At 41.2% G+C, this 22887-nt stretch overlaps 1 protein-coding gene across 5 annotated transcripts in view; it reads left to right on the top strand.

Annotated features, from left to right (window-relative positions):
• The window catches only part of AGFG1 (ArfGAP with FG repeats 1), an 85344-nt gene that overhangs the window by 38631 nt on the left and 23826 nt on the right, over positions 1 to 22887 (top strand). For all 5 annotated transcript variants that reach the window (XM_075529181.1, XM_075529180.1, XM_075529178.1 and 2 more), the window contains exons 3-5: positions 13119 to 13234; positions 16884 to 17046; positions 17898 to 18051. In XM_075529181.1, coding sequence (XP_075385296.1) covers positions 13119 to 13234; positions 16884 to 17046; positions 17898 to 18051 — 433 coding nt within the window. The remainder of the gene's footprint in view (positions 1 to 13118; positions 13235 to 16883; positions 17047 to 17897; positions 18052 to 22887) is intronic.

The following is a 22887-nucleotide window of genomic DNA, read 5'->3' as shown; positions in this document are numbered from 1 at the left end:
TAACTACAAGCTTTTTTTAATTGTTTGTGTTTTGTTTTGATTTTTGTTATTGGTTTGTTGTTTTGTTATATATTGTTGCTTGGTTTTGCTCTGTCTTGTTTTTGTGCATGTTATTATCTCTGCAGATCTGTTCTAAATAAGATAGGTTGGATGAACAATGTGGGAGAGAAAGCAATGGGACCAACAGTTGTGGGGGCATGGGAGAGGAAGGTGGGGGGAAAGGTAGTGGTGTTAACAAATCCAGGGACAAGGGAACAACAAGTGATCCAAATCGGTGGTGAGGAGGGTGTGGGAGGCCTGGTAGGGCATGATCAAGGGTAATGTAACCAAGAGGAATTGCTGAAACCCTTGTGGGCACTGAGCATGATAGTGGGACAGGAGGAATATCAAAGGAAATAGAGGAGAGAGCTGGGAGGCAAAGGGCATTTATAGAGGTCTCGATAAAGACATGTACATATGCAAATAAATTTATATATGAGGATGGGGAAATAGATCTATGTGCATATATTTATAGGTTTAGTATTAAGGTAGCAGAAGAACTTGAGAGGGCCTTCACTCTGGGGTCTTAAAGGCTTGAAGGTAAACAAACGGCCATCTAGCTCAGAAGCAACAAAACCCACATGGAAGAAGCACACCAGCCAGTGTGATCACGAGGTGTCGAAGGGATCAACTGTCAGGCATCATCATCACAAAAAATCCTATCATAGTGAATGAGGGGGCTAGTGTGGAGTGGAGACCCAAAGCCCATTTGTAGGCCATTGGACACCCCCTTACAGAAGAGTCTAGGAGAGGAGATGCGCCAGTCAGGTTGCAATGTAGCAACGATGAAAAATACAACTTTACTTTAGTTCCTAAATGCCCCCCCCCACCACCACCACTATCACGATCCCAATTCTCCCTTTCAAGTCTGGCTAGACCAGAGGATGTACACTGGTATAGATAGGAACTGGAAACACAGGGAATCCAGGATGGATGATCCCTTCAGGACCAGTGGTGTGAGTGGTGATACTGGGAGGGTAGAGGGAAGGTGGGTTCAAAAGGGGGAACTGATTACAACCATCTACACGTGACCTCTTCCCTAGAGAACAGACAACAGAAAAGTGGGTGAAGGGAGATATTGGGCAGGGCAAGATATAACAAAATAATAATTTATAAATTATCAAGGGTTCATAAGGGAGCGGGGAGCAGGAAGGGAGGGGAAAAATGAGGAACTGATGCCAGGGGCTTAAGTGGAGAGCAAATGTTTTGAGAATGATAAGGTCAATGAATGTACAAATGTGCTTTACACAATTAATGCATGTATAGATTGTGATAAGAGTGTATGAGCCCCTAATAAAAACAATTAAAAAATATGTAGATAGAGCATAACCCCACACCCTATTAAGATATAGACGCATGACTTCAGAAAGTTTCTTCTTGGCACACCTTCCCCCACCCCCTTTCTAGTCAGTCCTTGGTGCCTCCCAGAGGCACTGTAACTTCTGTTATTAGTCATAGGAATAAGATAGTAAAGAGCATTGCTCTGTTACACAAAGTTGCTGTGGAGATTTCTGCATAGGGATGCATGTGCCTTGTCCTTTTCATTACTCAGTGCTTGTTTAGTGCACGAGGGGCCTCAAAACATTTGTGGAAGTTGTAGTTAAAAGATAATGAAACGTTTCCACAAACCTTTTGTTAGCCCCCTTATATGAATATATCAGAATTGGTCCATTCTTTGTCAGAAAGAAGTTTAGTGACAATTTCCCCTCCCCCCCACCCCCCCAACTCCTTGGGTTTTCATTCCATTTCTAATTGGTATCTTTTTTTTAGTTTTTATGAAGTCTAATTTTTAGTTTTGTGATTATTGTGCTTTCCTAAAGTAATCTCTTCCTATTCCTACATCATGAAGATAATTCACTTTAGGACCTTAATAAAGAGTACCTTTCATGTTTGCATCTGTGATCTCTCACACATTAATTTTAGGGATGATTGTGATGGCTTTGAGGTTCATGTCTTTCTGTGACTGTATACAGCAGGTACAGGTCCATTTGCTGAAAACCCTTTTCCACCTGGATCTAAGTGTGGTTTATTTCTTGTTTCTATCGAGCTCCATTTTGGTTAGTTGTCAGTCTTTATGCCAGCCCCTCACAACTTTGATTACTGCTGTTTTGTTGTAAGTCTCCCATCGGGCATTGTAAGTTCTTTCATCTGTCAACATTTGCTCTAGGTACATTCTTGGCCAGGGGTTGCAAACTCCTGCTCCCAGGCCAAACCTGACCCATTGCCCATTTTTGAAGGCCTGTTTGAGTGAGGCTTTCATTGTGAGACAGAAACCATCTGTGATCTCTCTCTCTCTCTCTCTCTCTCTCTCTCTCTCTCTCTCTCTCTCTCTCTCTCTCTCTCTCCATATTCAGTCACAACCCAATTCACCATAGCAAAAAGATTCCCACACTAAATGCTCACTCAACAGTTGATTGGGTAAACAAAATATAATGCATACAATACATCTTAGCCACAAAGAAAATTCTGATGTATTTCTTAAAACATGAATGGGCCTTGAAACTGTTATTCTGAGTGATCTAAGTCAACCACAAAAGGACTGATACTTTATGAACTCACTTCCTCCATGACTAGAAGAGATCCATCTTTGTGTAAGTCCCAAAGAAAGTGATCCATCATAATGGAGAAATTAACAAACAATGTCATTGACAACATACACATGAAATTTTGCTGAAGATCATTTTAAAACAGCTGCAACAGTACACTGACAGAGCTATCAAATTCAAGGTGGATTTTGAAGAATACGTAGAATGAGATCATTGCTGATATCAGATGAATGTCAGCTGAAAGCAGTGACTACTAGAAAAAAGCATTTGTATTTTGTTGACTGTGAGAAGCACTCAGCTGTCTGCATTAAAAGAAATTACAGTTGACATCATGGAAATTCCAAAATGCTTGATTGCGCTCACACAGAACTTTCTGTGTACCCACATAATAGTTCTGTTGGTTTGAAGGTTTGGGGTAATGGCTGCATTTGACTGTCTGGTCAATAAGCAAATCCAGTTTTTAGAATTAATGTGTTAGACTCTCTCTTTTAGTGAGTAATGCCTTAAAAAAGCTGTCACCACGGACTCATCTAAGTTACAGCAGTTGGCGTCTGTTCTTGGGCTGCTGAGGAAGGAGGAGACCCTGGAATTGAACAGAATTATAAATTATTACAGGTTTATCTGTTGTGATTGGAGAAATCCTTATATCTACTACTAATATCAGAAAATCTCTAAGCCACAAACTGAAATTATCCGCTGAAGTCATCTTTAAACTAGACAACTGTGTATCTAAACTAGTAAAGAATGTTTGCCTGAGAACTGTGCTATTTTAAGGAATTAGCTATATGAGATCCAGTTGTCAACACCAGTGCCTAGATGAGGAGTAGTGAAGGAGTAGTGAAACAGTGAGTAGTGAAACAGTGAGTAGTGAAACAGGAGTAGTGAAACAGTGAGTAGTGAAACAGGAGTAGTGAAACAGTGAGTAGTGAAACAGGAGTAGTGGTGGTGAGACGGGTGACACAGTCTGGAGAAATGTCACCATTATTGAACACTATGTGCAGTAACTTGGTGAGTGGTATATTGCTCTGTAGATTTAAACTAAAAGGAAAACTAGATTTGTGGATTTCTGTTCATGCTTTAAGCAACTTCCATGATGCTGGCTGGTGCCTATTTTCACAGGATCTCCAGGTCCTAAGATTTAGGTTTGATTTGCAAGGAGAGGGAGAGCCACTGCCTTCGAGCTGGTACTGCATGTTTATCAATGGACCCTGATGCACAGTGCCCACACCCATCTTTTGGGAATTGGATGTGGTGTAACTTAGTGCTTCTCCAGGTGGGGTCAGTGATCCTTTTCTAAGGGTTCCGTAAGGCCAATGTTATTTTTATATCCAAACACCCTTTCATGATTGCATGTGGCGTGTTCCAGAAACTACATAACATACAGTAATAGAGACCAAAACCCAAACTCACTGCCATCAAGTCAATACTGACTCATAGCAGCCCTGTAGGACAGGAGAGAACTGCCCTGTGAGTTTCCGAGACTTGTAACTATTTATGTGAGTAGAAAGCCCATCTTTCTCTCAAATAATAGAGAACAACCCCCCAAACAAACAAACAACGAAACCAAAAGCCCAAACCCTCTGCCATCAAGTTGATACTGACTCAAAGTGATCTTATATAGTGCATTCAGTGTCGTAAATCTGTCAACCTCCTCCAGAGTGATGAGTGGTTTTAACTACTGACCATCTGGTTAGCAGTCCAAAGCTTACTTGATGGTGCCACCTGGGTGCTTAATAGAGAATCAGATAGGACATATTGATTGTGTTTTAAAAGCCAGGCAATTAACCTATGAGCAAACATGTAAAAAGTACCATTTTTTCTTTAGAAATGTAAACTTTTTATAAATATAAGTCCCATTTCCATGCAGTGAGCTTACTTTTTTAATACGTGAAAACAGCTTTTAACGTAAGTATCAAATATAGTACACAACTTTTTAGTATATGTGCTGCCAAAGCGAGTACATAACTTATAAGTGTGAAATATATTGTGTAGAATAAATAAATAAAAGCTATTTAACAGTTTTCAGAATAGTAAGTTATAAAGCTTGTTCCCGTAATGACCAATTAGTTGGTTGGCATTTGCTTGTTTTTAATATATGTTTGATAAGATTTATATATCAAATTTTAATCACTTGTAGTTATTCTTGTTGGTGGTCAGAGTCCAGCGTGTGGCAAATGGGGATCATCTGTTTTGAAATTTATGTAACACTCATTCCTCCGGTCGTTCTCAATTTTACTTTGACGAGTTTTGCCTAAGGAATCCATTTCATTTCTTTACCTGTGAGCTGCTTATGCCCAGACGTTCAAAGACAATGAAGTGCCTTCTCCCTCTCCCATGATTGACTTATGTAGAAAGAATATGCTGTAGATGGGGCTTCATTCAGAGGCCCGTTTTCCATGTGAGCCAGTTAGCCTCTGCTTCTGGGCCAGTGACTGCACCTTACCCTAACTGCCTCACAGTGGCGCGCTGTCAGCCCCAAGAAAACCAGACAATAGTGTATTGGTGCCAGTTGATCACTGTTATTGAACCTTACATGAAATTCAGAATGGATGGCGTCTTCTGTATGAGGTCACACGCCAATATTAGTGTTGTCACTAAACCGTAGGTAAGCCACAAATAATTCTCATTTCATATCACTGAAAGCATCAAAAAATGTGTTCTTAATATTGATGTCTAAAAGGAATGTGATCAGATTAGCTTCCCATTCTACTTCCTTGCTTAGCTCCTTCTTGTTATATTCCAAAAAATGTAGCTGTGTGTGTGTGTGTGTGTGTGTGTGTGTGTGTGTGTGTGTGTGTGTAGAGAAACAGAAATAGACACTTTGACTAGTATTCCTTTCTTGGCAAGCTCACTTGAGGCACACTGCTTAAAAGTGTTTGGCTACTAACCCAAAGGTTGGCAGTTCAGACTCACCACCCACTTAAATGGAGAAAGATGTGGCCATCGACTTCTATAAAGATTTTCAACCTTGGAAACCCTAGGGCAGTTCTACTCTGTCCAGTTGGGTCTCTGTGAGTCAGAATCTACAAAATGACTATGGAGGAGGTATTTGGAGGGGTGAGAGTGGGAGGGACGCAAGCTTCACATATTATCATAGCTTGGAATTATGATACTAAGTAAGCTTATTAATAAGAATTCTTATTTTAGAAGTAAAAATGCTTTGCTTTAAGAGCCTTCACGAGTTAATTTATAATTTTCGAACTATAAAAATTAAATTGGTAGAAAAACTGCTAGGATTTTTTTTTCTTATGAAAGTAATTTTAAGATTTATCAGAAACCACACACAGCTAGGAAGAATTGGAAAAACCAAAAAAAAGAGAAAGCAACCAGTAAGTAATCAGGATGTGCTCTATGAAATATTAATTGACTCTATAGAAAATGATTTTCAGTTGTTACAATCTGAATCTAGTATAGAGTAAGCATAGATTTGCTAGCTAGATCTGCAGCCTTCATATAAAATGCAGATCTGAATTTTTCACAAGTAACTGAAGTTGAAGCAGTCCATTGTGTAAGGAATTGATTATTCAATAAGTGGAGAAGCCTCTGATCACACACACTTGCTTCTGTGGTCCTGTCGCCCAGACTGCGGGACAGGAACATAATTGTGCAGAAACCACACTCACTTCCAACATGAGAATCTGCCTACAAAATACCTGGCCCCAAGACTACGAGGCTCTTCCTGGTTTTGACTTGACAGCCATGTGTTTTCAAGCGGGGGTGGTGGTGGGTAGAGTGGGATGGGAAGCAGGAAGTTAAAGAGGCGCATGACATTCATGGTCTGTGGAGGAGGTAAGTGCAGGGGAAGAGGGTGCTTCTCTGATTTTAGTGATTGTACTGTTCTACAAAAGAATGGTGGTCAGTGTAAGATGTGGAAACATTAATAATTTATAAGTTATCAAGGGATCACAAGGGTGGGAGGGAGAGAAAAAAGAGGAGCTGATACCATGGGCTCAAATATAAAGTAAATGTTTAGAAAATGATGATGGCAACATATGTACAAATATACTTGAAACAACTGATGTTATAAGAGCTGTAAGAGTCCTCAATACAGTGACTTAAAAAAAATGTCCTCTTCTAAAGAAAAGACATTGAGGTGAGAGGTTCATTATGACTCCACTTTGGAGCTGGACATGTCTGATCAGAGCACATGGGAGCAAATGAAGGGGAGGAAGAGAGAGTGGAGCACATCCTGGCCCACCAGACCTTGAGGATATCCCTGCTCAGAGCACATGGCCAGCCCCACTATGAGACATGACATCCCTCACTGACCCATAACCCTACAGGGGACAACACTGGAGACACAGTGTGGGAATTGCACCCGATCTGATCCCACTACACTGAGGCAAAACACTTAAGGTGTGCAACCGAAAAGCAAGGGCAATAGAGTAACGAAGCCCCCCAGTGAATACCAAAAATAGACTTTGGGGTCAGGGCTTGCCATCCCATCATATCATTGTGAATGAGGGGGAGTGCGGAGTGGGGACCCAAAAACCATCTGTAGGCAACTGGACATCCCCTTATGGAAGGGTTGAAGGGAGGAGATGAGCCAGTCAGGGTGCAGTGTAGCAACAATGAAACATACAACTTTCCTCTAGTTCCTAAATGCTTCCTCCCCACCCTCTATCATGATCCCAATTCTACCTTACAAATCTGGCTAGACCAGAGGATGTACACTGGTACAGATAGGAACTGGAAACACAGGGAATCCAGTAAGAATGATCCCTTCAGGCTCAGTGGTGAGAGTGGCGATACTGGGAGGGTAGGGTAGAGACGGGGTACCGATTATAAGGATCTACATATAACCTCCTCCCTGGGAGAGAGACAACAGAAAAGTCGGTGAAGGGAGACAAAATAATAATTTATAAATTATCAAGGGTTCATGAGGGAAAGGGGAGCGGGGAGGGTGGGGGGAAAGTGAGCTGATGCCAAGGGCTTTACGTGGAGAGCAAATGTTTTGAGAATGATGAGGATAACGAATGTACAAATGTGCTTTATACAATTGATGTATGTATGTATTGGGATAATACTGTATGAGCCCCCAATAAAATGATTAAGAAAAAGGACAAATATTTGAAAATACAATATATCACACTTATAACAAATATAAGGCAAAGGGGTCTTTATCTGATCTATGTAAAACAAATGGCTGTTAATACTTTTTGAAATAAAGTAACAACTTTGGGTTATAAATTAAAAAAAAAATAAGTCTGAGGAAATGGCATGGAGGTCACATCTGATACCCTCAGACTATACAAGGTAGAAGGAAAATCTAACTCTTCACCTACCCAAGGACAGTTGTCAGACATGCCTCCATCTTCCATCCTTCTTTCCCCAAGGTGTTCTGTTCAGCTGAGTTCTGTAATTTCTTGTAGTGGCTACACAGAATTCACAATTATGGGGGTTGAATAGGAAGTTACTAGCTCACCATAAGTTACTAGCTCACTGCTGCTCTGCCTCACAGTCTAACAGTCTCTGGTCTCAGTGCTGCAGCTCCTCTGCTTTGGGGCCTCTGCTACTCAGGCAGGGGTGACCTTGGACATGCTCCTATGGTTCCAGGAATTCTCTCCCTCTATTGACAAGGCTGACTACACACAGAGGAGTGGCAAAACTGACCAGTCTTTGTGAGTATTTCATAACCATATGTGCATGGTCCCACCCAGTCCTTTGGTGGGAATTACAGACACAAAGGATAAATGGATACATTTAGCCTTCTGAAAAGCAAATACAATGGGAAGCAGAGCAGTAACTGTGACAGTCACTGTACTGTGTGGATGGAGTTAAATTTACAGTGTTTGCTCAGTTTGAGAAAACAGTAAAATTATTTTCTGTTTTTATTATTGATGCTGACTCACAGTACTGAGGCAGCACTAATAATAATTTTTAAAGTCTAATATATGTAAAGCCCTTAATTTACACTGCACACTAAGAAACAAATGTGTCTTGGGGGGTCGGGGTTGCCTAGCTCTTGTGCCTTGAAGGAAGGGGAGACTCTCAGGAGGAACACCCACCCACTCCTACCCTCATCCTAATTTGGACCAGAAATGGACTCTTGGCCCTGGACAGCACATGCATAGTCAGCAGTCAGTGACTAATCAGCTCTTTTCCCTAGAAATTGAGTTGACAGAGTCCGTATTCAAACAATGAATCACTTGACGTAGTCAGTATGTAGCTGGTCTTGTAAATGATCAAGAAACAGAAAAGGTTCTGCTGAGAGAAGCATGAGCAGGGATCAGACACAGTGTATTGGTGGGGCTAGGAAATGCGCACTCAGGTGGCCTATGTCCCAGATGGCTTTCTGTGTGCAGCTCCAGCCCCATGAGTTTTGCTTGTTTCCTTGACGTGTTCCTGCTTCCTTTCTACAAATCTATTTTATCCGAGCTCATGTGGCTGGGTCTGTGTTCTTTGCAACCTGTCAGGAATTCAATTCAGTCTTATATTAGGGACCTTAAATGAAATAAGGTGGAAGAGTTCATGGTGTGTCCAGGTTGTCTCTATAACCTGGTACTGCTGCAGAGTTTATGCCATTTCCACTGCGTTTCATTTCTTGTTTCCTAGATGTGTACTTTCCTTAATTTTACGTATGAGCTTTTCTAATCCTTTGTTGTTTCAGTTTCTTTGCAGTTGACCAATTTTATCTGTTAATCTTTCACTGCTCCTTATTCTGAAAACTTTTTTCCTATATACTCACACGATTGAGTTGTCTAAGGGAGGAACGTCTGGGCTTTGGAGTCTCCTCTGACTTCCCTGTTGCCATGTGGCAGAGATTAGACACGCTGACCCCCTTCGTCCTGCTTTGCCTACTCTGACACCCACCTTTCCTCCCTGGGTGCTCTTCTCCCATGCTGGGGTTGAGAATTCATTGTACTAGCCACAAAGAACACTCAGACAATATTCTTGATTAAAGACCCTATAAGATAAACTGGGAGTGTGACTTTAGATTTCCGAAGCTGTAAATCTTTATGGGAGCAGATAGCCTCATCTTTTCCCATGCAGAGACACTAGTGATTTCAAACTGTTGCATTGGCCAGTTAGCAACCCACTGCCTAACCAACCTACCACACCACCAAGGCTCCTTGAGTGAGTGTGGGCATTGTTAATAATGTGTATTCTTCCAGTAAGTAATTTTAATCATTGATATATGTTAGAGACACTTTTCCAATTGTGGACTTTCTCCCTGTTACTGTTTGTGATTGGATTTTATGTTCATTGATTTTTTTTCTGTTCAGTTTTTATGCTTCCAATAGGAATGGGTATTCCACAGCTTGTTCATCCATTCCTCTGTGGATATACACTTTGACTTGTTTCCAATGCAGATGCTGTGAACACTCGTTTACCAGTTTGCATCATTCTTAGGTAAATTGGTCTGTTTCACTTCTTGAACATTCCATTTGCTATCCTCACCAACCTGTTGTTGGATTGACTTTTTATTAACAGAGTGGTGGACAGCTATTCTAGTGGTATCTCTGTAGAGAAGTCTCCTTGTTGTTTTATTTTGTACTTTCCAAAAGGCTTTGGGGCATTTTTATGCCATTTGCAAATCTTTTGTCCCCTTTTAAAAGAATTTGTCCTATCTTTACAGAGAGGCTTCTAAAAGTTTGTGGAAAAATTCCATTATCTTTCAGTTACCCTTTTCTACAAGCTTTTTGAAGTCCTCTCATATACCAGGGGTTACTAAACACACACACACACACACACACACACACACACACACACACACACACAAACAAACAAAAAGCTAGATTTTTCCCCCAAAGCTATGCATTTAATTAAATTTTTTTTTACAAAGCAACCTTATCTTCGAAGTACTATCCATTACACTTAATGCATTTATCAAATCTGTGATTCTAGGAAACTTTTTCAAACTCATCTGTTTGGAGGGCTGGCAGTACCTCCCTCATTTTTTCCCTTCACCCAAGTTGTCAGATCGCTGGAAATGAAGTCACACTGAATGAGGTTCTGGTGAGTAAGGTGTGTGGAGCAAGAAAGCATGCTGTTGTTGTTTTTTTGCCAAGAGCTGGTTTACTGAGATGGCTGCGTGAGCAGGTGCATTGTAGTGGTGGCAAAACTAGTCTCCTTTCTGCCACAAATGGTCTTTTTTGTCGTACACTGTTAGCCTATCTTTTCATGACCTCTAAACAGAAAGCATGATTAATAGCCTCACTTGGTATAACAAACTCCAAATGCACTATCCCCCTCACATCAAAAAACCAAATGAGCATCCTTTTGATCTGTGATTTCATTTGATTAGCTTTTTTTGAACGAGATGACAACGGCGTCTTCCACTGGCTTGACTGATGTTTGGTTTCAGGGTTGTAAAAATAGCACCATGTCTTGTTACTAGTAATGATGACCTTGAGGGAAAAGTCTGGGCCTCTTTGGAGCTGTTCTTTCAAAGCATAACATCTTTCTGCCCCATGCTGTTTTTCCTGGTCAGCCAGAAGTTGAGACACAAATTTCACAGTACCTCTCTCATTCCCAATCTTCCATTAAAAGTCACTGAACTGAGCTCCAAGATAGGCCAGAAAACTTCCCCATCTCTTCAATGATATGTCATCAGTCTTCAAGCACAAGTGGCTGAGTTTTGTCTACATTTTCTTCAAAGAAGTTGAGGGACTTCCAGAAAAAAGGTTTGTCATCAATTGACATTTCACCTTTTAAAAAACTAAAAAACCAGCTCGTACACTTGAGTTTTCCCCATAGCACTGTATTTATAAGCTGTGTTGTACATCATAACAGTTTCTGCGGCATTTTCCCAAGCAGGAAAAATTTCACAGCCACACGCTGTTCTTTGAAATAGGCCATCCAAACAAGTGAGGTTCAAGTAAAACTGCTTTCATGAAAAAATTCACTGTGACCAAAGAGAACCTTCTCAGGCTATGCCACTGGGTGCACTAACTTGTAGTAAGTTGGTTGATGCACGCCTAGCGGGGAAAATTCGTACTATGTGAGCTCCGCCCAATGAAGTGTCCCCCCCCCCCTTTTTATTTTTATTTTTTTCCTTTTTTTTCACATTTTCTTAGGGGCTCATACAACTCTTATCACAATCCATACATATACATACATCAATTGTATAAAGCACAGCCGTACATTCTTTGCCCTAATCATTTTCTTTCTTTTTTTTTTTTTTTAAATTTTAACAATTTATTGGGGCTCATACAATTCTTTTCACAGTTCATATATATACATACATCAATTGTATAAAGCACATCTGTACAGTCTTTGCCCTAATCATTTTTTTCTCTTTTCTTCTTTTACATTTTATTAGGGACTCATACAACTCTTACCACAATCCATACATATACATACATCAATTGTATAAAGCACATCCATACATTCCCTGCCCCAACCCCCCCCTTTTTAAAAGTACCCCTTCATATGTCTTCGTGTACACTCAGGAGTCCTGGTGGATTGTACATTGGGCTCATAACCATAAGGTCTATAGTTTGGAACCATGGGCTGCTCCAAAGAGTTTAAATCTCAGAAACTTGCAGGGGAAGCTCTACCCTGAGCTATAGAATCATTATGCGTCAGAATCGACTCTGGCAGTGAAGTTTTTTTTAAAACATATACACACACCAACAGTAACAAAACGAGTTGCTGTTGAGTCGATTCTGACTTGTGATGTCCCTGTATATATCGGTTGAACTGTTCTAGGTTTCAGTGCCCCGGTTTCTGGAAGTTATCACCATAGCTTTCTTCTCATGCACCTCTGGGCAGACGTGAGCCCCAGTCTTTTGTTTTGCAGCCGAGTAAACAAATTGCATACACCATCACTGAGGGATTTTTTGTCATATATGTGTTTTGGGTAAATCTGTTTTCCTAATTGGTGGCTTTTTGAAGAGTAAAAAATCGGAAATTCTGTTGTAGTCTGCCATATTTTTTCTTTATAGGCCTTTTGTATTTTGTGCTTTTGTGCCCTCTTTGAGTTCTGCATCATGCCATATTGTTTCTCTTCTGATTCTTTAAAAATGTTAAATACCTCAGATTTCTCATTTTTGTAGCTATGAGGCAAAAAGAAGGCTTCTTTACAACAGAAGCTGTGCTCTGCCTAGCATTTGTGCTTGCTGCTGCCCTTTCTTAGAGGAAGGATTGTTTATGATTCTAGTACTTTTGTGGGTTTTTAAACTAGTAAGAAACCGTGACTTGGAGTCTAATCGATACTTCTGTGTTATTGAAAGGGAGCTATGGTTCAAAAAAGTCACACGACACTTTGTTCACTGCGGGTGGTTTGTTTACAGTTCTGTCAAGACCATAGAAATCTAGGTCCTTCCAAATTCTGTCTCATTGCTAGTTTCCTTCCCTGCGAGGTGCTGTTCTTTATGCTGCTGCTGTGAAGATATTTCTGTCTGCTACAACATAGTGCAGTAAGCCTAGTTCTCGTTCTTCAGTTCTTACTGTAATTTATATCCTTGTTTAAAGCAGTGGTATTAAAACTGTTGTGTAGGTTGTCTTTTTGAAAGCATTATAATTTCCCCTTAAATTTCAATGAAAATGTTTTGAATTTAACAGATTTTTTTTTAATTCTTTCCTAAGGTCTGTAAACAGATTTGGCTAGGATTATTTGATGATAGATCTTCAGCAATTCCAGACTTCAGGGATCCACAAAAAGTGAAAGAGTTTCTGCAAGAAAAGTATGAAAAGAAAAGATGGTGAGTGAATAGTTTATATTAGAGTAAAGCCTCCCCACATCACATTAACTGTGAGTTAGTCCAAAATGACGGACGGTTGGACAGGTGGAAGGAAGGAAGGATGACGCTGATAGATGCCCATTATTTTATTTTTATTTAGCTGAGCTTCCAGAACTTCTTTCTCTTCCACTTTATGTGAACACTTCTACGAGGGACTTCACAAATGTATGTGGAAAATTCCAATATCTTTTCGTTCTATTTGTGCACCAACTTTTGAAGCCTCCCCGTATGCCTAGAAGTAGTCTTCTCATTATAATACTTAGCAGGACACTGAACCCTTTTTGACAAGTTAAATCAAAAACCAAACTCAATGCCATCCATTTGAATCTGACTCACAGTAGCCTTATAGACAGAGTAGAACTGTCCTGTATATTTCTGAGACTGACTCTTTACAGGAATATAAAACCTCACGTTCTCCTTTGGAGCACCTGCGGGTTTTGAACTGCTGAAATTAGTGGTTAGCAGCAAAATGTGCTACTACTTTGTCATTTGTTCATTTGGCAAGTGTTTATTAAGTAGGTTCTATATATCAGCCAGTAGTGCAGTGCTGGAGCACTGATAGCTCAGTGATTTAAGCACTCAGCTGCCAAACCTGGAGGTCAGTGATTCCAGCCCACCAGGTGATGCATGAAAGAAAGGGGAGGCTGTCTGCTCCCGTAGAGATTTACAGTCGCAGAAACCCAAACCACTAGGTAGTTCTACTCTACCTTATTGGGTTGCTGAGTTGAACTGAGTGTGTTTGGTTTTGAGCATGGCGTAGTTATCTAGCCACTCCCATGCACCTTGCAGTTTTTACGCAAAAATACTGAAGCTTAGACTTGCTAGGCCTCTGAAGGCGGGGCAGGAACTCCATAGGAGAGTGTCCAACTCCTCAGGGTACTTCATTCCAGCTCTGGGAGCTGGAAATGTACTGCACATCTCTAATGGGAATGATTGAACAGCCATTGATTCCTTTTTTGTACTTAAAAGAAAAGAAGGAAGTCACAAAGAGAGGGTTTGAGTGGCCAGATTGTCATCCAGAGAATGATATATTCAGGACCCTGTGCTTGTTCTGAGCAAACACTTGCTTTGGCTCATTTGTGAGAGATTTAGTCAATGAAAGCAGTAACTCCAATTTGTATACTTTGCTGAATTTTGTATTCTTATTATTCCCTAGGTAGGACTACTTTTTCCAAAGTAGCATTAAACCCAAAGCCAATAACTCCCTGCCCCCCACACCCCCCATGTCCAGTAGATTTTGACATAGGCAACCCCTCAGAAAGCTTTCAATTGCCAGATAACCATACTTTGTTCCGACGGACACATCTGGATTGATTGAGTCAACCACAGCCAAGTGCGCTGACCCTTTGCACACTTGCTGTTGTTAGGTGCCATGGAGTGTGTTCCAATTCCTGCTGGGACAGTGCAGAGTGAACTGCCCCACAGAGCTTTCAAATCTGTGGCCCTCAGTGTCTTCTCAACCTTTCGGTGGGCTTACACCCACAGCCTTTTGTCCTGTACTAACAACTGTAGTCATTGGTCCCACCTAGTGACCAAGCAAGGTTAGGTGTGTTCTGACAAGTAACATTAGGTAAGAAGATGTATAAAAGCACCAGGGTGGCCTTTTCGCTCGGGAAAGAAGGCGGCATTGGCATGTGTAGTGGTAGCGAGAATATGATGGCGTGAGTGATTCTATTCAAATGAAGGCTAGAGTTATGCTTTGATCACTATAGTTCTCACCTTCCTAGACCACTTAGCTTTGTAATTATGACCTTTCTTGTATGGCCCTAAGGTACTCTGGTTTTTCAGCAGTCTTATGTTTACCAACTCAAATCATTTCAGTAAAAAGACTTATCTGGGGTTATTGATAATTTAGCATTTGCTAGAAAGGGCAGAGTGTGAATATGAGTTGATAGAGCTAAAACTCTTAGCTCCCCATCCACCTAACACTGTGATATTCTCACTACTGTGGGGTCAGGTCTTATTCCAGGAACCCTGTAGAACCCAGTAGAACTGCCCCCCGGGCTTCCAACGCTGTGAGCACTGCCACACTGGGCTGCTGCTGCTTCTCCCACACAGGAGCTGGGGGGGGGGGGAGGGGGGTCCAGACAGCTGACTTTCAGCAGCTGAGCGCTCGGCCATTTTACCTAGTGCTAGTTCAACCAGAGCCCAAATAACCAAAAACCTCCGCTAATGACAACTTATGGGTTCTCTTGGTGGAATGGAAGGGTGGTTTGTTTTGCTTGTCTGGGAAGAGTGAAGGCCCATATTTTTTTTTTCCTTCACCCAGGTAAGGAGCCTTGGAGACGTAGTGGTTACTTGTTGGTCAGGATTGTATCCCTACTGTTCCTCTCCCTCCCTGAACTTCTTCCCACCAACCACATGTTTCCATGACTGGGATCTTCTGAATAGTTCAGTGTCCAGATTTAGATGAGCTACGTTGTGCTTTCTTATACCATCCCTTTTAAATAGTTCTCTCCGGACTGACGTTTGGTTCATTACCCCATATGTTTAAATTTCTAAATGAGTGCTATAATAAAGGTCAATGTCTGTATGTGTGTGTCAGGAAAGGGTGTTCTCTGGGGAAGAACACTGTGGTTGGCAGGGAGGTAGTAAGGACTAGAGAAGCCTCTAAGGAGGTGATTAACACCAGTAGTGGTTTGTCACTTCACCATGCCCACGAAAATTAAGATGAGACGGAGCCCGGCAGGGCTTCCTGTTAGCTGACGGTAGCCCTGAACCACAGCCAGACCAGCGGCAACTAATAGCAACTGTAACAGCGATCCTTCAGGATAAGTTCTAGACATGACCTTGGCGTTGCTAGGCAGAACAGAGTGATTTATATAATTCAATAGATTGTTGTGAACTCTATGTACGAGAGCTTTGTGAAAAATGGAATGAGTTTTTAAAAAGCGCTCTGCATGAGCTCTGAAGCCTGTAAGGACACACATCTCGAGCTGTTCTTTGCTGTCGTGTGGATCGCGGCTCAGAGCTGCCTCGCACACAGCAGAACATGGTCACAGTGGTTAGATTGGAGCTTATTCTTGTAGCAGCCAAGTTCATTGTTTAGTCTATACTCGGGTCAAGAGTGAATATTTTATTTTCAGTCTTCCATTTTCTTAGGTTACAAGTGTTTTTCTTGTTTGATTAGCCATGTGTACGTCTCTTGTAAATGGTACTCCATGTTAAAGTTGGGTTGTTGATGGTATATTTGTAGCAGGCCTTTATAGTTCAAGTTATTAACTGCAGTGGATGAAGTGCGTTCTTTACATTCCCATCTATCTTCACATGGAATTTGTGATCATCAGATATTTCGGTTTTAAAACTGAAGTACAATAATAACTATTCATCATGATGACTGAACTGTATGCCCTCAGTTATTAAAACATTTATTTCCAACTCTGTGTTTTCACTTAAGAAAAATTGTACGTAAATAATTGAAACAAGTTTTGTGGCTAGCCATTATTACTGCTAATCTTTGAATGTTTCAATTAAGCTATTGTCGTAGGCCCTCATAATTCTAAGCAAGAGAGTTTTCTAATAAGATTAATACAGTCTTGAACAAAGTTAGACTCAAGCTTGTCGCCTGTGAGTTTGGGATTCCTTATCATTTGATGTTTGCATGTTTTAGGTATGTTCCGCCAGAACAAGCCAAAGTGGTGGCATCCGTTCATGCGTCTATTTCAGGGTCCTCTGCCAGTAGCACAAGCAGCACGCCTGAGGTCAAACCACTGAAATCTCTGCTCGGAGATTCAGCAGCAGCATTGCACTTCACCAAGGGCACCCCAAGCCAGGTGAGTGTCCCAGGCCATCTGGAGGGCCTTCTGCCAGAGGCACAGGAATGCCTGAAAGCAGTACCATAATCAATCGCATGTGTCCTAGTGGCTTACAGTACATGAAAAGAGTGCTGGTTAAGTGATTCGAACATGTATCCTCTTTGTTCTTTGAGCTACTTAAGAGTGTCCGAGTCCCCACAGCTCCATAAAGACTTATGGGAATGCTGCTGTCGCTACCTGTTTCACAGCAGACATTCAGTAAACGGAATCTGGTGGCCGCCAGAGTCAGAGCAGCATTGCCCCTGTGGTATAGCGTGACCAGGAAAGCCATGGGTTTTTCCTCAAGGGGCTGACCCTGGAGCAGGTGGTGTACCCTTGAGGCACAGGGAACACGGAGCAGATGGAAGGTGGTTACTGAGCTGCACCAAGCACTCTGAGTTGCATTGCATCTCTCTCTGCATAAGATTCTAAAGTGTGGTAGTGTTTGGATGAAGTCCCGCCCTTTAAGCAGCACCTTATTAGAGCATCTCTACAAGTCACCATTTTCACAAAAGAATCAAACAGCAGAAAGAGATTTGTGTAAGAGAAGATATATACCATGGAAGTCTGATTGTAGTCATCGTGGCTGTAGTCAGTTATCTGGTGGCCTGAGTCTACACAGCCATTAGAACTGCATTTGCTTGCTTTGAACAGTGTATTTACACTGAGAGATGTGAGGACTTGCCACTAGACAGCAGGGTGCTCAAACCTGTAAAGATAAGATGGTGTCATCTTTAAAAAGTGCTTTTAGAGAGGGAATTGGAAATAGTTTCATGTCTAACGTTGGTGGACAGACTGGAAACTCCGTATAGCTGATGTGTGGTTTACAGTCCCCTGTGGTAGGTCGCTCTCAGGGCCAGCAGCCGGAGAAGAAGCAGTTTGACCTTTTGAGTGATCTTGGCTCAGACATCTTCGCTGCCCCAACTCCTCAGTCAACAGCGACGGCCAATTTTGCTAACTTTGCACATTTCAACAGTCATGCAGGTAAGTGGAGTTTTTTTTTGTTTATTTTATCATCTTTTACCAAAGTAGCATCAAAAACTTTAATACCTCACTCCTCCCCAAATATATTGTGTTCTTGTTAAGTATTTAGAAGTCTTCGTGTTTGATTAAATGGCAGTATCAGTAAACATAGTCTGTTGAGAACATTTGTTGATCCATATTTGCAGAACGAGTTATAGTCTCCTCGTAACCCCACCGGGGCAGTTTTGCTGTGCCCTACAGGGTCACTGTGAGTCTGCATCGACTGGAGGCCCATGGGTTTGGTGTTTGGGGAATCACTGATGTCTAGTATGTAGTCATGTATTTTCACTTGCTAATCATAGAAATGACAGGACCTCCTTCCATGGAGAAAAGTGGAGACTTTACATGACATAGACGTATTTTCCCTTTTGTTATGAAAAATGGAGATTCAAAAGTGATTGACTAGAACCTTCCTGGGTGCTCACTCATGATTAGTTTTGTGTGTCCATAGTACACCCAGTAGCGCTACTGCTGTTGGTGTAATTCATTTTGAGATGAATTTCAGACATTAGTTCTTCCCTGTTTTGTTTTTATCTGTCAAACTGAAGGACTTCTTATTAAACCATAACTATAACAACGTTATCATTCCCTATTAATATTTCATTAATCCACTTAAATAATACATATATCATTGTTCTCAGATGCCAGCAAGTTGGTTCTGTCATATAAACTACCTCGTGTCCAACAGCATGGAAAACTACCAGCCCACCTCATTGAGGGTCTTCCTCTTCCACTGACCCTCTGTTTCCCTATTCATAGCATCCTAATCCAGACACAAGCCCCTCATGATCACAGGTTTAAAGTGTGGGAGATGAACTCTCACTGTCCTCACTTCTTCACGGGAATTCTGGCTGTACTTCTTTTTCAGTGATTTGTTTTTCTGGCAGTCCAAGGTGCAGTTAGTATTCTTGGATGGTCCCATTAGCCAGAGGCAACCGTTCTTCCCTGACTTGCTTTGTTCATTATCCAGCTATTGCATGTGATTGAGAGTATCGTAGATTGGGTCAAGTGCTTCTTAGTTCTAAAAATGCCACTTTTGCTTTTTGGCACTTTAGATCATTTACAGGAGATTTGACTAATGCAACACATAGTTTGATATCATTCACACACCCCTTTTCTACCATGGACATTGATTGTGGATCCAAGTAAAATGAAATTCTTGACAGCTTAAATCTTGTATCCATTAATCACGTTATTTATTGATTTAGTTGTGAGGATTTTTATTTTTCTAGATGTTGAACTGTAATCCATACTGCAGACTGTAGCCTTTGATCATCATCAATACTTCGGGTCTTCTTCTCGTTCACTAACCAAGGTTGTGTTATCTGCCTATCACAGGCTGTTGATGAGCCACCCTCCAGTCCTGATGCTCTGTTCTTCACACAGTCCAGTTTCTCTGGTTATTTGCTCTACACTCAGATGAATAGGATATGGTAAACACACGCAACCATGACACAGACTTGTCCTGATTTTAAACCACAGATAATCCCTTCGTGTGATCCAGAGACTCTCTAGATCTATATACAGGTTCTGCATGAGTACAGTGAAGTATTCTGGAATTCTCATTCTTCTCAGTATCCATAATTTACTATGTTCCACGTGACCGAGTGACTTTGCATAATCAGTCAGACACTGGTATTCTCTGCCAAGCTCCATCTGATATCAGCAACAATGTCCCTCATGCCACATCATTTCTGGCAGTTCTTTGTTGATAAACTCCTGCAACCATTTTCTAATTATCTTCCACGGGTGATATTGATGATATTATTGCTCAATAATTTCCAAATTCTCTTCAATCTTTTTTAATTTTTATGTTAATGGGCACAAATACGGTCTCTTGCCGTTGGTTGGTGAGGTATTTTGACATGGGCAAGCAAGTACTGTGCCCATTGTTGGAAACATCTCAGTTGGTATTCCAGTAGTTCCGGAAGCCTGTTTTTGACCAGTACTTTGAGTCCAGCCTTGAGTTCTTCCTTCATTACCATGAGTGCTTGATGTTATGCTACTCCTAAAATGGTTGAATGTGGACCAGCTCCTTTTGGTACAGTGATTCTGTTTATTGACTTTTCCCCAGAAAACCAACCAAAACAAACCCATAATCTTCAAGTTGATTTTAATTCATAGACCCTGGATAGGTTTTCTGCAAACTGTAAATCTGTACAGAAGCAGACAGCCTCATCTTTCTCCCTGGGCTTGAATCTTGCAGATACCTGCCCAACCCCCGGCCTACCAGGGGTTCTTTTTTTGGCCCTTGACGAGTCAATTCTAACTCATAGTGACCCTGTGGTACATTAGAACGAAATTCTTCTTGGTCCTCCTCTATCCTCACAATTGTCCTTAGGTTTGAGCCCCAGTCAGTATGTCAACCCCTCTCATCAAGGGTCTTTTTCATTCCCCGATACTTTACCAAGCGTGATGTGTCTTAGAAGAAGTGCAGCCAGAATGCTCCTGAGAAGCAAAGCGGGGGAGACTTTGTCTTGTGTACTGTGTGCATATTGTCAGGGAGACAAATCCTTGGAGAAGGCATATCATGCTCAAAACAGGGACATCAAAAAGGGAGGACGACCTTTAACACAGTGTTTTTTGCCCATACAACCTTCCATTAGGCCACATGGAGCTTGGAGCTTTCTCTTCGATGATTTGAGCTTGTGAGACGCATAGTGTCTTTTTTGGGGGCTTTCTAACTCCATGCTTTTGCACATTTTATTTTACTACTTGGTTTGCTTAAGGGCTCCTTTGAAATCTTCTTTTAGCTCTTTTCCCTCATCATTTCTTTCTTTTGCTTTAGCTACTCAACATGAAAGAGCAAGTTGCCAGAGTCTCTTCTGACATCCATTTTGTCACCACCACCCCGTCATTTGAATGAGGTTTCTCTTTCCTTATGTTGAGATTTCTTGATGTCATCCCACAACTCATTTGATCTTCAGTCGTTAGCGTTTAGTGCATCACATCTGTTTTGAGATGCTCTGTAACTCAGGTGGGATGCACTCAAAAGTTGTACTTTGGCTTTCATGAACTTTATTTCATTTTCTTCAGCTTCAACTTAAAATTGAAAACGAGCAATTGATGATATGTTCCACAGTCAGCACCCTCTGGTCATATTTTGACTGCTGTTGTGGAACTTCTCCATGATCTTGTTCCACAAATAGAGTGGATTTGATTCCTGTGTTATTCTATAGTCACCATTTATGTTGTTAAAATAAGGTATTTGCAATGAAAAAGTTGTTGGTTTGCCAGTCTCTCTGTTTGGTCTTGTTTAGGTCACCAAGCACCTATTTTACAAAGACCAATCCTTGCTTCTCACCAGCTTTCACATTCTAGCCTGGTAATTGTCAGTGTCTCTCAGTTGAATGATCAGTGGTTTCAGACTGCAGACAGTTGGGTGGATTGGTCAGAATGGTTGTGGTTGTCCATTAAATTCGTGTTGTGGTTCAGTCAGAAAGTCTCTTCCCAGAGCCTTCACACATTCCGAATCTTCCTTTTTCCACGTGTATGTGTAGTTCCCACAGTTCAAGCCCTCGGAGCTTGAGTTCTCACCCTGAAGTTCCATGTATTTTTAAAAATGATTACGTGAAAATCATATCCTGAACACGTTGATGTGGCGGTGGAACCTTTACTAGCCAATGAGACGATTCGGAGCTGCCGTTCTGGTTAGAGAAGGGATGTTTTTTGGGTGCACGGAGAGGAGTGCCTTAAAAGTTAGAACCACGCTTTCACTTTTGTGTCGACATTCTGCCTGCAATGGTATGTGTGGATATGTGTGTACAGAAATATCGCTTGTTGCCAGCTGTACCAACATCATATCACAAACCTATGCATTGTAAACTGAAGGGAATTTTGTCCCACTCTATATACTACCTTGCTATCCACGTAAGACAAGGGAGAGTTATATGAGTGGGAGAGGAAGGAACCCTTGGGCACCTTATAAACAGATGTTCCAGTATACTCTTGCCACATGGGAATGTGAGCTCAGTATTTGTATATAGACTAATGTTTCTTTTTTTAAGAAAAGCAGAGACTTTTGTTGGTTTTATCTGTTTTAATGTGAAAATGCCATATATACTTGTGTATAAGCCATTTTTTTTAATAAGCCGAGTTTTCCAGCACACTTTTAATGCAGTTTTTGTGGTAAAATTAGGTGCCTCCGCTAATAATTGGTTCGGCTTATACTCGAGTATATACAGTAACCTCTTTTTTAAATGTTAGGAATTGATGAAAAAATTAAAATTCTGTGTAGACGACACAAAAAATGTCTGTCCTCTGAAATTGCTGAGGGCTGCCAGCTCATATGCTCTGGACTCTCTGTCTTTTTCTTTCGTAAATTCTTGTTTCTCTTTGGAGAGGAGAGCCCTCCCAGCAAACAGGAAGTTGGCGACTCGTAAATTCAACACACTGAACCCACAGACATTTTATGAACTGAGATGGTTTGAGAAGTACTTTCCTGTTTGACCATCCTCTGGTTGGTGTGGATTTCTCTACACAGAGATTGATTGAAGATTCAGATAGCAGTTTTTTACATAATTGAATGTGGGAAGCATAACTTTGGAACTTATGTGCCACATACAGATTCTACAGCCTTTATAAAGCTTCTAAGCCACTTATAACTAGTCTCTGAAGATAGTGACTAGATTCATTACCGACAAATGAAAACTCATATAAAAGTATTAGCAAGCCCTGCCTTGCCGTAATGAATGAACGGGTAATGGGTTAGTATCTTTGGTGCTTGGAATTGGAAAACACGGCGAAAATAGGAATCTGATTATATGAGCATGAATACAGAAGTAGATTGTGTTAAAC

The sequence above is a fragment of the Tenrec ecaudatus genome, chromosome 13, assembly GCF_050624435.1.
Source record: "Tenrec ecaudatus isolate mTenEca1 chromosome 13, mTenEca1.hap1, whole genome shotgun sequence".
NCBI classification, from domain to species: Eukaryota; Metazoa; Chordata; class Mammalia; order Afrosoricida; family Tenrecidae; genus Tenrec; species Tenrec ecaudatus.
This window is presented reverse-complemented; position numbering and strand designations above follow the sequence as displayed.